Source organism: Convolutriloba macropyga, chromosome 8 (assembly GCF_964194025.1).
Source record: "Convolutriloba macropyga chromosome 8, txConMacr16.3, whole genome shotgun sequence".
Lineage (NCBI taxonomy): Eukaryota > Metazoa > Xenacoelomorpha > Acoela > Convolutidae > Convolutriloba > Convolutriloba macropyga.
In genome coordinates this window covers 34,149,824-34,163,830 of record NC_134475.1, presented here as the reverse complement: position 1 = coordinate 34,163,830, position 14,007 = coordinate 34,149,824, and the positions used below count along the sequence as shown (strand labels likewise).

The window sequence follows — 14,007 nt, the reverse complement described above, 5'->3', positions numbered from 1 at the left end:
ACGAAAAACCATTAGCGAGAAATGAAAATTTGGTTCAAACAAAAACACTAGGTCTAAAATGAACTATCAATGGATTGGCAGAACCATTTAGAAAATAATTCGATCCAACAATTGAAAAAACAGTATAAATCAGAGTGTAATTGCCGCATGTGAACAAAAAGCCATTAGCGAGAAAACGAATTTTTGTTCAAACACCGTTTTCTCACTCACTTTACTTTAAAATTAGAGCGGAAAAATTTCACGCCACAAAACCACTCGCTTTTTCGCTCCATTTCCTGTTTCGGCGTGACCAAAATCACTACTCCAATTTGACTTCAAAAATCATGAAAATGTGTGAACAGATCTTAGAAAAAAGCCCCCCAATACAATTCAAATTCTTTGAATTGTAAAAAAAATTAGGAGCGCAATAATAGCCGCCTGGAATTGCTGACGCGGCTATTAAACACTAACTAAAAAAACTGAAGAATTATGAAAACAACAGAAATACTAAATTGGACAGAACATATTTACACTATTTTTCAGTCAAAACTATGTACAAACTGTACAAACCTGCAATGCAATAAATCAATCTTACAAAATCAAGCTACTTCTAATCAATGAATTCGGGACGATGAAATAGTATTGATGCCGGTTAGATCCGGATAATACGATGAAGCAGTCTTTGGCAAGCGTACATACAGATGAGTTTAAGTACTAGAAAAATGTGACACAGCGCAAAGATTAAGGCGAAAACTTCAATTTTCCATATGAAATTAGAATTGAAGAACCAGTAGCGTGCTGATATATTAAATGTAAATGGTGGTGTGTGTGTCCTAGGTAACTGGGAAGTCGACACAGTAAACATACATTAAGCTTTCACATTTTTCAGCAATACATTTTTGTGACTAGTTTTTCAACAATACCGTTTCCGCAGTGACACGCGAATACTCGGACAGAACTTCTAAGAGCAAATTCATCATTTCACCGGCGAAGGGAGCCTTGGAGTTTAATATCTCTTCAACTCTGGATCTGTACGCCTCGGTTTTGGAATAGATCTCGATTCCACTATCATTTGGAGTCATAATCTCATCTATGTCATCTGTGGATAAGTCTAGAATCTCAGCAGCCTTTGACCTTGCAGCTAACATGCCTTGTGAGTACTTGCTTTTATTATTTTCCAGCTTTTTGGTTGCAAGCTCGCGCGATTGTTTCGACATTTTTGAGACTAATTCATTCGCAAATGAGCGAAACAATGTGATGAATTCTTTGACAATTATTCCGGCGTCTTTAAGTTGACTCTGTAACCTTTCAATCGCAGCTTCGCTTTGCATCGCTAATCCCTCCAGCTGAGAGGTGGCAACATTTTCCATTTCATTGGCAAAGTTCTCGTACTCGTGTTTTTTCGTTTCCATACTTCTAAGTTGCTTTTCCAGCTTCTCAACTTTCTGTATGGCTTCGACATTTATGCTTTTGTAATGTGTTAACTGGGTTCGAAGGTTTTCAATTGTTCGCTTAGCCGACTCAGCGGTTTCTTTCAACGCTTGAGTTTTAGCGTCTAAGTCATTCTGTTGTCTGAGATCAACTTTAACATTATCCTCGAAAGTCTTGATCTTGAATCGAAGATTCTCGATTAGAGACCGCTTCTGAGCAATGTCTCGTTCGAGACGCATTATTTTGTCCTGCATATTTTTGGTGTCGTTTTCTTTTTGATCACGCTCTTCTGTTATCGATTTGACTTCTTGTTTCAAACGATTTCCTTCACTTTGCGCATTTCTCAATCTTGTTTCTAAACTTTTCATTTCCGAATCATTTTTGGAAGTCTTTTGACTTTCAGCTTTTGCTTCCAATTCAACTTTGACCTTTTCCAACTTCTCAACTTCCAGCGACCATTTTTGCTCCTTCATCTTGGCGCATCTCAGCTTTGAGTTTATATTCTGCTGCTCATTTTGCAGTTTATCTACCTGAGCGTACAAACTATCGATTGTATTCTGCAATGAAGTTTTAGCTGACTTCAGCACCACATTTTGCTCAGTTAAATTATCACATTTTTCAGACAAAGCCGAAACTTCTAGCTTCAAATTCTTGATAGTCTGTTTCGACTTGTAACTTGCACCCGATGAGTTACTCGAGGCTTTCTGTTTCTTTACAGTTTGGTCAATGTCCGGTTTGAAATTGAGCGAAAGGTCAAAACTATTTCTCGATTTCGCTTTGGAGGTCATTGTTGCCACTGTGTACGAAGACGATTCGATAGTTCCTCCATCATCGGTGGTCACATCTCGAGGTGTATTAGAGTTGGACATAATTCCTACAAGATGCGCTAAAGTCGTCGCATTTGAGAGATCAATGTCAGTCTGAGTTGATGACGTTTTATTCACAACGCGTTTTGATGCTCGCTCAATTTTCTTGTTTGCTTTGGCAACTTCTTTGATTCGCTGTCCGAGACTCAACGACGAATTGACAGTTTGGAATGTGTCTGACTCCTCGTAATCACTTCCCATGATTTCTTCGTACTGATCAGAATCTTCACCTCCATTGGACAACGAGGCTTTCTCATTTATGTTGCGTAATAAAGATAGATTGTTACGTAACCTACTTTGCCTACTTGAGGTCTTTGACTTAACAGATCCAGTCTTTCCCATTTTGGACTTGGATGGTTTTTTATTAGCAACCTTTGAAGCTTTGTCGTTAGTTTCAGTTGACTTTTGAGCTTGCAATGACACTTTCAATGCTTCTGAGACCTCAGTCAACCTGTTACACTCTTTGGCTAAAGCATCTTTAGCCTGGTCGGAAATTATCAACTCTTCTTTCAGGTCCAAAACTTTGGATTCCAGCTTTCGACATTCGCTCATCCACCGTTTTATTTCATCGTCACTATTCTTGTTTTCTATCTCGTCCGCTAGAGTTTGCTGCAACTCATTCAACAGTGCTGAGTCTCTAGCACGCTCAACTCTCAAACGATCAACCGTTTCTTGAAGTTGTATCTTCTGATCTGTCAAACATCTATTCTCATTCTTCATTCTATCAATTTGCTTCACTAGTTTCTCTTTTGGAGATTTGAGAACTTCGTTCAGATTTCGAACTCCTGCTTCCGATTCACGTTCATATGTTTGCAGCTGCTCTCGAAGTAGAATCATTTCCTGTTGCAAACTCTTAAACCTTGACAACCTTCGATCATGTGCCTTTTTGACCTCTAAAAGCTCACTTTCAGTCGCCTTCAACTTACTCGCCAGACTCTCAGTCTTCTTTTCAGACACAGAAAATTTTCTTGCGAGATCTAATGCGTTTCTGTTTGTAGCCAAGGGCGATAACGATCTAGTTCTTGAGTTTCCAGATTTAGGATTACTATTTGAACGCTTCCGATCTGCACTGCGATTCCTAGCATTCATTTCTTTCAGTTCTAAGGACTGTATGGTTCTGTTTCGCTCGTTCAACTTCGACTGGAGTAGCTGAATCTCATTTTCGTATGTGGTCAACTTAATAGTACAGTCGGGATATACGTCACACAGCTCATTTCCAACTACAGTTCTCTTAGGCATCAAATCCTTCATTTGAGCTTCCAAACTTCTGACCTGGCTTCGCAACGAAGAATTCTCAGAGACAAGATCAGTTTTTAGTTGCTCGCACTCTAATCGCAGCTTTTGTTCTTCGCTTACTGATTCCTTGAGCTTTGTGGAGGTCTCGTAATACATTGATTGATAGTTCTTCTTCTCCGTATTGTAGACGTCCTCTTGGTTTTTCATTACACCTTCAGTATCCTTCTGTAAGTTTTGAAGTTGACGAATCAGTTCTGTTTGACGTCGGTTATCAATCGCGAGCTTATCAAAACTTTTCTGCAAAGTCGTTAAATTATCTTTTAGAATCTGATTTTCTTCAGAGAATCGGTTCAACTCCTGAGTTGCAGTCATTGACTCATTGCATTGAGATTTCAGCCTCAATTCGAGATTCATGCGCTCTTCCATGCTTTGGCGATGCTCCACGGAAAGCTTATCCAGCTCAAAGCTCCTCTTTCGCAAATCCTCCTCCAGTTCGTTAACTTTCCTGGAGAGGAACCCATTTCTGCTGCTCAGTTCCAAATTTGTAGTGCGCAGAGTTTCGACCTCGCATATTAAAGCATCGCAGCGCGCTCGGAACCCGACTGACTGCTGTTGCAATTCTTGAAGAGCCTATAAAATGACTCCATGTAGACTATAAATTTTCTTATAAGTCACTTAAAGAGTTCAGCTACTATTTTTCGTGAACAACTACAGGTCAAATAACTTGAGCATTTCTTCTGACAAGGAAAGTTAAGTTATACCTGATTAGTGTTCTGGTGTTTCAAATTCGACGCGTGTTCCCTGTCACTCACGAGTAATTCTATCTCCCTCACCCTCTCCGTGATGGCATTATTGTCAGCCTCTAACTGGTGCTTGAAATGAGTCAGTCGTTCATTCTCCTCACTCTTGGCATCCAGTTCCCCGTTCAACCTCGACATTTGGCATTCCAACTCACGGATGAGACTATCCTTTGTCTCAAGTACAGCAAGTACCTATTACACAACATCAACATTCGCTCAAACTCATATTCAAAACAAGGACGCTCAACTCCTCTCAACCTCAAACTTACCTCAATTCTCTATCATAAAGACAAATATTTATAACATAAAATAGATTTGACATTTTGGGACTTGACAACTGTAACTATGCAATCTGTTCAAAATTTACGTTTAAGATATGATTGGAACTTTTGACAAAAAGAAAAAGCCACTTTTAATGAATATTCATTAACGGGACTTTTTTGAACTGCCGGCAAAAATAGCATTTGCAATAACACTCATGAGCCTTTTTAAATACTGTAATTTAAACATAGCCGGCAATTTTCAATTTTATAAGTGTGCTCAGCATTTTTTGATGAAACTAATGCGTGGCTTTCAAGGTGTCGCTATGCATATGCATTTGTTCGAACATCTCACTTTCATGATCTGCGAAGGCGATTCAAAAACCTTTGCTGTTTACAATTTTCAATTTTCTTTTCAATTTTCTTCTTTTGTCATCTGATTGTCAGTTTTACTTCTTTCTGGAGGTAATTTATCTCACTTCTTAGAGATCTAATGTCATCGCTATTAGCACTTTTGAGTTCTCTTCGCTTTCTCCTTTTCAGTTATACCAATTTTTGTGTCTGTACCGCAGGGAAAATGTTTTCTGTTGATGAATAAACCTTCTAAGGATTTGTGAATCCGTTCCACCAGATTGATGCTGTACTGATGCAGATCTTCCTTACCTGGATACTGCGCTGGCTAAGGATTCAACGATCAATTGAAACATTCACTATATCACTGTAGGACATGGTATTAACAACTGTTCTGCTCAAAACGTCAGCTAGTAGAACAGCAATTTTTCAGTTCAGTGCGTCTTCTGTTTGCTTGCGGTTTTCAACAGCAGAAAATTGGCTTCCATTTAGCTTCTGTGCATCTGCTACCGTTTGCCAATAGGACGGACGATCGCGATACATTGTCGCATGAGATCCCAACAGTTTGAGCTTTTGACAATTTCTTTGTATGGCGCATTCTTTAACAATATGCTCTTGCGAGCAGCGTAGACAACGAATTGTATTAAACTTCTGGCATTTGAAACACTGAATTACATGAGGTGGGTCTAGGATTGCTTCACGGAAGTAAACAGCCAACCTATCTTAACCCCGCTGATTACTGGATTCCATTATAACTCGTATTAACTTTGTTGTTTGCCCAGTTGCTCGACTTGTTATTCTTGCGCCTTCGCTAAAAGTAATTGCGTTGTTGTTCGAAAGCTTAGCTGTTATCTCATCTTCACTAATGCCGTGTTGAACGTTCACGATAAGAAAAGTTGGTTTGGTTTTAGGCATTGCATGTGTGTTTCTATAATTTACGGTGCTATTTTGAAAGGCTCGCTTTAGGTTAGCAGGCAACATTAGGCTTTCTCTTCTCTAGAAGCAAGGTCCTCTGGCTGAAAAAATTCGGCTTTGATTTCAGTTCTCTGATATTCTTGATCCTATTCCTCTCGTAAACTGTACTTGTGATGGTCTTGGGTCGATAGAAACAACAATTAGTCATAGGAATTTGGGATTGGAATTTGAACTTGTTTTCCTCAATAAAATCGCCTTCACCTTGTGTTGTTTCATCTGCTGTCATTTTGGCCTCAGGATAAAAGCCTATCGATTTGGCTCAGTTTAAAGAGCAGTTTCAATGAGGGTCTGGCTTTTCAAAATTTTGCTTTAATAACTAGATTTGGCAAATTTTTTAGAGAAGATTTGACAAAATTTGGTTTTTAAAAGTCAAGGTTTTTATAAAAAATGCCTCAGTAAGGACTAGAAAGACGATAAATATAAAAAAAAGCTAAATCTAAGGAAAGCCAGAGGTTGAATTCAAAATTTTGGAAAGAAGAGTTTTTAGAGGAAAGAATTAGAATTAAAACGTGAGACGAAATATCGATCAAGTGAAAAATTGCGTAAAAGATCAGGATGACTAATTGCTAAACTTTGTCTGAAGTTTTAACGTGAAATTTTGAGAAACAGATGCAGATGACGTAGAGCGAAAATTCGCTTTCGACGTTCAAGAGCATCCTTGGTGTTCTCATCAGATTAGCTTCTATCGTCAATAATGTAATGAGCATTACCTTGACTTGTGGGCTGCCACAACAAAAACACGAAAATGATTCTAAACCAACTTCATCAAGAACGTTCTCGTAAATTCAAGATTTGCAAGCAACCTTAGAAGCAAGCTGTCAGCATCCAAAATTCAAAACCATTCAACTAAAAACCCTACTCCATTTTTAAAACGCCATACGAGTAATGTGAATTGATCCTCTGATCTCGTACCTTGTTATCCCTGTCTTCCTGTTTGGCCTTTTCATGTTTCTGGACATCAGTGACAGCTGAGGTCACATCTGGATTAGCAGTCTGAAGTCGCTTCCAGAGAGACCAGACGAACTCCTTGTCCTTCTCACACTGGGCCAACTCCTCCTTCAAGCGAGAGTTCTCACTCGACAGACGAGTCACCTCGACCGAACTGTCACTCAGCATTCACTATCTCTCAAAAATCCCAAATTATGAAAATCAACTGTGCTAAGCATTTGTTTCCTTCACATGTGTTTCTGCACTTGTCATAAACCCCTTAATAAAAAAGTTTACAGCTTAATAAAACGTATTCGACGGATAAAACGATGCTTAAAATGTATAGACCAGTTATTAAGTCGAATGTATCTCATCTGCCTGCATCGCATTATTACCTCCCTGCTAATTGCGTAAAAATAAGATGGCTTGAAAGTAAGAGATGCGACCTAGACCTTTAAAGCTTTCATTTGCACGAAAGTGTAAAATATGTAACATTTTTTCCACCATTTCTGTGCTGCAGAGCAGAGATTTAATTACTCTGGAACCCAAGAATTGAAATAACGTGAAACCACAAAATAAATATTACTTCTGTGGGGGAAGTGAGCGCGTTTAAGAGCAACCATCGGTTTCTATCCGACACTTCAGAAATCTACAAACCGTATATTTTATTCCAACCGGTAGTTTGTTTTGCACATCACTCATAAACTATCCGAACACACTTAATGACAAATATACACCAAATTCAATACACCTTGATGCATTGTCGGACATTATTTTCAATATTGCTCTTTACAAAAGAAAATTAGCTTTCCATTTGATCATCATTACTATCAACACTGTTATCAGTTTTCTGAACTTTCTCAACTGGTGGCCTGTTCTCATCATCCGAGTTGCTGCCGCCGTTACTGCCCGCCCCTTCAATATTAGCACCGATGGAAGACTCTGAATGCCCATTTATTTCAATACCCCCTTCAAAAAACGACTGCTGCTGATTTTGAGTTTCCAGCACTTTTCGTTTCCTTACTTCTGTTGGAGTCACCAATGCTGAAATTCTAGAATATTCTTCTTCCAGAAGCGTGATTTCTTGATTCAATCTTAAACATGCTGCTTCGATGTCAAAATTCTTATGCACTAAGTGATTCCATTCGTCATTTGCAGATAACAGTTGTGTACTTACAGCCATCTGGTCAGATTTACGTTGCCAATTGGTTTCTTGAATATCTCTTTTCAAAGCACTCAACTGTTTTTGCGCTTGTTCTACCAATTTAGAAATCATTTCATTTTGTGTTTTCCAAGCATTCGAGCCATATTTTTCAAGCAGCTCTAAATTTTCAATTCTGCTTCCCATATGTTCTAATTGGGCTAAACTGTTATCAACACACTCGTTCCATGCAGTTATGTCATTTTTCTGACCAGCAGCGGGTGCTGGTAATTCGTATCGTTTCATACTTAGCATTTCCATAGGTTGTCGAGCCGCAATTCGTTCAAACTCGACCCTCATAGTTTCTGTTTCGAACAAATTCAGTTCTAGTGGTAAGTAATCCAGGTAGTTTTTAGTAGGACGATAACGTCGACACTCTTCTTCAATCAGCGCCAAAGCTGCATCGCGAACTCCCGGTAGTTCATATTCCTTATCAATGTACGGCAACGCATCGATTAGATTTCTATCCGACACAAGTTGACCAATTGTAACATTGGAAGGAGCAGGCAAAGAAAGCTGGCTCGTCATTTACTTCTGAAATTTGTTGACATATTCATGACTTCTTTTGATAATTGAACGCAACTATCTAAGCACATATGTACAATTTATGTACAACCATTCGGTGAAACAAGTATAACACACATTAAAAAAGTGAGGTTAAAAGTAACATTGAGAAAATAGTTCTTGTTGGAACTGAATTTTTGATGACAATGGCTTGATTAATTGGCTAGCCTCGTAGACTTGGTGTGACAGGCAAGTTTCAATTTCTTTAGGTAGGTCTGATGCATTGTTAGACGACTAAAACTGAGAATTTTAAAAGTTCGATGTTTGTGGATCCGACTCGAACCCCTTGTGTGCGGTAATGTTGCGCGGTAATAGCCCACTGCACTATTTGTCTTTTGCGATCGAAGTTAATCTGTTTCATCGTTACGTTCTTCTAATTTTCAAATCATCGCAAGATAACAAAAAGGAATCCAATTTCAACAGGTTGGGTTTCGAACCGACGCACTAATTTCTGATAATGTGACAGCGGACCGCGCTAAGTAAGATGGCACATGCGTTTAGCTTTTCATTTAAATACATTAGAAATTCAATTCGAAGCAAATATAGACGTAATTTTCCGGCGCTCTAATGAAATAATCATGTTTCGAAGTTGGAATCAGACAAGGAGAACAAACGGTTAAAATTATTTAACGTTTTATTATTAAAAAATAATAAAACGAACGTTAGTTTTGACTTCAAAAACAGAAAGTAACAAAATTAAGAAGTGTTCAAATAGAAGTGCTACGCCGACCTGAACCATAAAAAAACTGAAAGCAAACCACGCGCAGCACTGAACTACATTTATTTTAATGATCTAAGCGAATGGTTCTGAGTAGTATAACGTGAGCAGATCAGAGGGGGGTAAAAAGACGTACCTATGTATATAAAGATTACGTATAGCCCATTTTCCCTCAAATCCCAAAGACGTACCTCACAGCATGATACCCAAGCTGTTCAAGCGAGGGGGATTAGCAAGATAATCCCTTAATATTAAATTAGGTCATTTACCCTTTCCCATATTACACTTTAAAAATGTAAATTTCCAAAAGTGTACCTCACAGCATGACAACCAAGGTGTTCACACGAGGGGGATTAGCAAGATAGTGCCTTAACAACAAATCAGTCAGGTCATTGACCCCCTAACATATTACACTTTACTAATGAGTCATCTGATCTGCTCAGATCAGAGGGGGGTAAAAAGACGTACCTATGTATAAAGATTACGTACAGCCCATTTTCCCTCAAATCCCAAAGACGTACCTCACAGCATGATACCCAAGCTGTTCACTCAAAGGACATTAGCTAGGTAATGTTTTAATATTAAATTAGATAAGATGAACATTTACACTTACGTACGTTTTACGTGATTTTCAAAAATGTACCTCAGCAGGATACCCAAGCTGTTCACACGAAGGGGATTAGCTATAAAATGTTTAAATATTAAATTAGATATGATGACTCACAGTTATGTACGACTTACGTGATTTTCAAAAATGTACCGCACAGCATGATACCCAAGCTGTTCTTACGAAAGGGATTAGCAAGATAATCCCTCAATAACAAATTAGTTTGGCTTGCTCATATATTAGCCACTACTATTCATTATTTCAATCAACTTCTAGAAAGCAGTTGGTCAAAATTCTCGTTTAATTTATTATTTTTTCAGATAGTCTTTGTTTCTTTCTCCTTGCAGCAAGAAGAGTTTCAAGTTGAACACTTGCAGTGTTGAAGCGGGTAAGCAAACAATTTCAACTAATACAATTTTTCCTTTGTTCCTGTATTTAAACTGGACCATTTTATCCAGCCAAAATATCGCCAAATAGTAGATATTGCAACACTTTACTTCGCTTCCAAATCCAAAAACAAACTGGTGAGTTTGTTTTTATTAAGCCACTACTCCTATTCCCAAGCCTCTACTCCTATTCATTATTTCAAACAACTTCTAAAAATCAGTTGACCGAAATTAGTTTAATTTATCTTTTTTTTCAGATAGTCTTTGTTTGTTTCCCCTTGTTGACAGTTTCAAGTTGAAAACTTGCAGTGTTTAATGGGTAAGCAAACAAATTTAATTAATAGAAATCTTCCTCTGTTCCTGTATTTAAACTGGACCATTTTACCCAGCCAAAACTTACCCCTATAGTAGATATTGCAACACTTCACTTCACCTTTAAATTCAAAAAAGAAACTGGTAAGTTTGCTTTTATAAAAACCTGTTTTTCAGTTAGGAATCTACCCAATTTTTGAATTTAAACAACCATTGAAAATAAATTAGTCACTATTTTATAGTCATAATTAATCCTAACATCACAATTACATCATAGTACGTCACAATTAGGTCATAGTTTTGACATAATTACGTCATAATGGCATCATATTTACGTCATTCTGTCGTCACAATTACGTCATAGTGTCGTCAAAATGACGTCATGCTGTCGTCACAATTACGTCATAGTGTCGTCAAAATGACGTCATTTTGTTGTCACAATTACGTCATTCTGACGTCATAATTACGTCCTTTTGTCACAATACGTCATTATGTCGTCATAGTTACGTCATTTTGTCGTCGCAATTACGTCATTATGTCGTCATAGTTGCGTCATTTTTATGTCGCAATTACGTCATTATGTCGTCATAACTACGTCATATTTGATAAAGGATATATTATTTCCGTTTTGTTTTCATTTTTCAGATTTACAGAATTGAGTGCAGTTGAGTATAATAATCATTCCAACTTCTGACAAATATTTTATTCCATCGCAAATTCCATTTTAACAATTTTTTTGTACTCCTCGTTTCTCACTTCTAATCTTACAATTTAATTTATTTTCAGAGATGCCTCGAAAGTCGGACCAAAAGGAACTTTGCAGTTCTTGCGATAAGCTTATTTTGAAATCCAATATGAGCAGACATCAGAAGCTTCACGCAAAAAGATGTCAACAATGCTCCCAGTCATTTCCAGACGACCAGAAGCTGCAGCGTCACATTGTTTCTAAACATGTACCATCTCTTATTCAAAAGAAGAAGTTTTCATGCGGCAGCTGCAATTCAACGTTCTCCACATATTATCAACTTCTTCATCATAAACGAAACAATCACCAGCATTCTGTTCCAGTGGCTTACGATGACGTTGAATTATCTATCTATGGAGACTCTCCCGCTCTTCATAGTGAACTACAAACGGTTCAACATTTGCGTGACTCGGTTCTTGAATTGTCCAGAAAGAAGGTTCACAACTTCAAAATAATGAGATCAGTCATGAAACAGTGATAGAAAAATTGGATTGATGTTACAACGAGTTACCCAGTTCAGCTAAAATCAATATTTCGTTTGGATTCGTGCTGCAGAGTATGCAAAATCCTGAAGAGTTTCGCTACTACTACGCAGCAGATAATAACCCCATATTTTTAAATCCTTTGGTTCTCTCTGATTACTCAGATCTCAATTTCATCAAATCAATGCTGAGAGATAATGAAATTCTACCAAACCTAATCAATCAACGTCCAGACACAAAATGGAAGTTTTATTGCGTTACAAATGTCACTTTCTTTGTATTTCTCCTCAGTGGCGTTCCTCTAGGCTGTATCGCTCAAAACATTCCGTCTGTTCTGCTCAAGAACAAGCACGTTAAGTGTTTTGTTTCGGATTGCGATAAAAAGCCCTACCAAGACAATTTGTGTATGTTCCGTGCATGGCCTACGAATTACATGGCAGCAATGAGTTGCAACAAAATACAATGGAACTGTTGCAGACGTTCCTCTCAGCAACAAGGAGAGATGACGAAACCTTTCCAGGAATACATGAGGACGATATTCCTGTTCTTGAGGCTATAGTTGACAGAAATATTCAGATTTACTCCATATTTATTGAGGAACAAGCTGAAATGTTTGCTGAACTTACTCGTCGCTCCTCGATGAAACGTTCAAAGACAACTTCATTACTTAGATATGGAAATCACATTTGTTGGACAGCAGACATCAACAAGTTCCTCAAAAAGTTCCGGTGCTACGTATGCGATCAGTTTTTCGACAGATCCTTTAACTTATTGCGGCACATGCAAAACTGCTCGGAAAACACGCAACACAAATATCCAACAGGAGCCTATCAGTTATCTGAAACTATTTTCGAACGATTGGAAGATATAAATATTAATGTTCCGCAAGAGCTGAGATTGTTTTCTCAGCTTATCGTATTCGACTTTGAGTCTATAACAGTCCCCGACAGTACACTCAAAAACACAGATTTGACTTCATCGATTGGAAAACATGTTCCCATTAGCGTGTCGATAGCTTCCAACCTACTTGATGAGCCCATATTCATTTGCAACGAAGATCCAAATCAACTAATTCGTGAGTTTATATCCAGCTTAACATATATAGCGGAAAAGAGCACGCTTCTAATGAGGGAAAAACTAAATTACTTCGTACTGGAATTGGAGGAAAAATATTGGGCTCTTCGACAATTGGTTCCAGTGAAAGACAAGCAGGTACCCACCGGAGCGGAAGACTTTTTTGACAACGAAGCTGAACCCGAAGAGGAGGAAGACGAAGATCTTGAAATTAGGAGACTGAGAAGCGAGCTCAGGGTGATATCAAAATTCAGACAAGATTTTGAAAACTATTACAGTACCATACCTGTTTTTGGTTTCAACAGCTCTCGGTATGATTTAAACCTGATAAAAGAATATCTTTTGCATCATCTCTGAATAGAAAGAAACGTTGTTCCCAAAGTGATTCGAATGGGTAACAAATATATTGGAATGAACTTTCTTGGCTTGCAATTTCTCGACATTTTGAACTTCCTGGGAGGAGCTACAACTCTGGATAACTTCCTCAAAGCATATGGAGCAAGTGAAGAAAAAGGATTCTTCCCATATGAGTGGTTTGACAGTGCTGAAAATTTGAATGTGACCCAGCTACCTCCAATAGATAGTTTCTGGAGCAAGCTGAAAAACCACAACGTACTTGGGGTCGAGTATGAGAAATTCATGCAAATGAAAAACAGTGGAATGCAAGAGGAAGCAATTTTGAAGAAGATGCGACTCAAGTCCACAAAATGCTGAAGAAAATTACTTGGAGCTCCAAAATATTTGGAAAAGAGATGGAATGCAGACGTTTCGCGATTTCGTCAGGTGGTACAATAACAAAGATGTCGAACCTACACTTGAGGCTATGAGAAAAATGATTGATTTTTACCACTCAAGACAAGTAGACATGTTAAAATTGGGTTTCACTCTTCCCAACTTGGCAAACAGGTTTCTCCATTCCTCAACAGATGCAGCTTTCTTTCCATTTTGTGAAATGGACAAAGACTATGATGATTACATTCGAAAGTGGCTAACTGGGGGACCCTCAATTATCTTTACACGTTATGCAAAAGTCGGGGAAACAAAGATCAGAGAGTCTGAAAATGTTTGCAAGTCAATTGTGGGAATAGATGCC

The 14,007-nt window shown here is 38.1% G+C and overlaps 2 protein-coding genes across 2 annotated transcripts; both read right to left on the bottom strand.

The window, feature by feature from the left end:
- Positions 1–466: 466 nt before the first annotated feature.
- On the bottom strand, positions 467–7,112 carry LOC142344701 (centlein-like). Its single transcript, XM_075396568.1, has 3 exons — positions 6,811–7,112; positions 4,274–4,504; positions 467–4,142 (listed from the first exon to the last, which is right to left on the bottom strand). Exons 1-3 carry the CDS (start codon positions 7,012–7,014, stop codon positions 885–887), a joined length of 3,693 nt encoding a protein of 1,230 aa, XP_075252683.1. The 5' UTR covers positions 7,015–7,112; the 3' UTR covers positions 467–884.
- A 363-nt stretch (positions 7,113–7,475) lies between these two features.
- On the bottom strand, positions 7,476–8,556 carry LOC142344095 (pre-mRNA-splicing factor SPF27-like). Its single transcript, XM_075395580.1, has one exon. It carries the CDS (start codon positions 8,552–8,554, stop codon positions 7,628–7,630), a length of 927 nt encoding a protein of 308 aa, XP_075251695.1. The 5' UTR covers positions 8,555–8,556; the 3' UTR covers positions 7,476–7,627.
- Between the last annotated feature and the right edge of the window lie 5,451 nt (positions 8,557–14,007).

What these genes read in the sequence shown, in the direction of transcription:
- LOC142344701 (XM_075396568.1), bottom strand. Translation starts at nt 7,014, where the DNA reads ATGCTGAGTGACAGTTCGGTCGAGGTGACTCGTCTGTCGAGTGAGAAC. An exon ending in AGGAAGACAGGGATAACAAG is followed by an intron (nt 4,505 to 6,810) that starts GTACGAGATCAG and finishes GTTGTGTAATAG; the next exon opens with GTACTTGCTGTACTTGAGAC. An exon ending in AACACCAGAACACTAATCAG is followed by an intron (nt 4,143 to 4,273) that starts GTATAACTTAAC and finishes GTCATTTTATAG; the next exon opens with GCTCTTCAAGAATTGCAACA.
- LOC142344095 (XM_075395580.1), bottom strand. Translation starts at nt 8,554, where the DNA reads ATGACGAGCCAGCTTTCTTTGCCTGCTCCTTCCAATGTTACAATTGGT.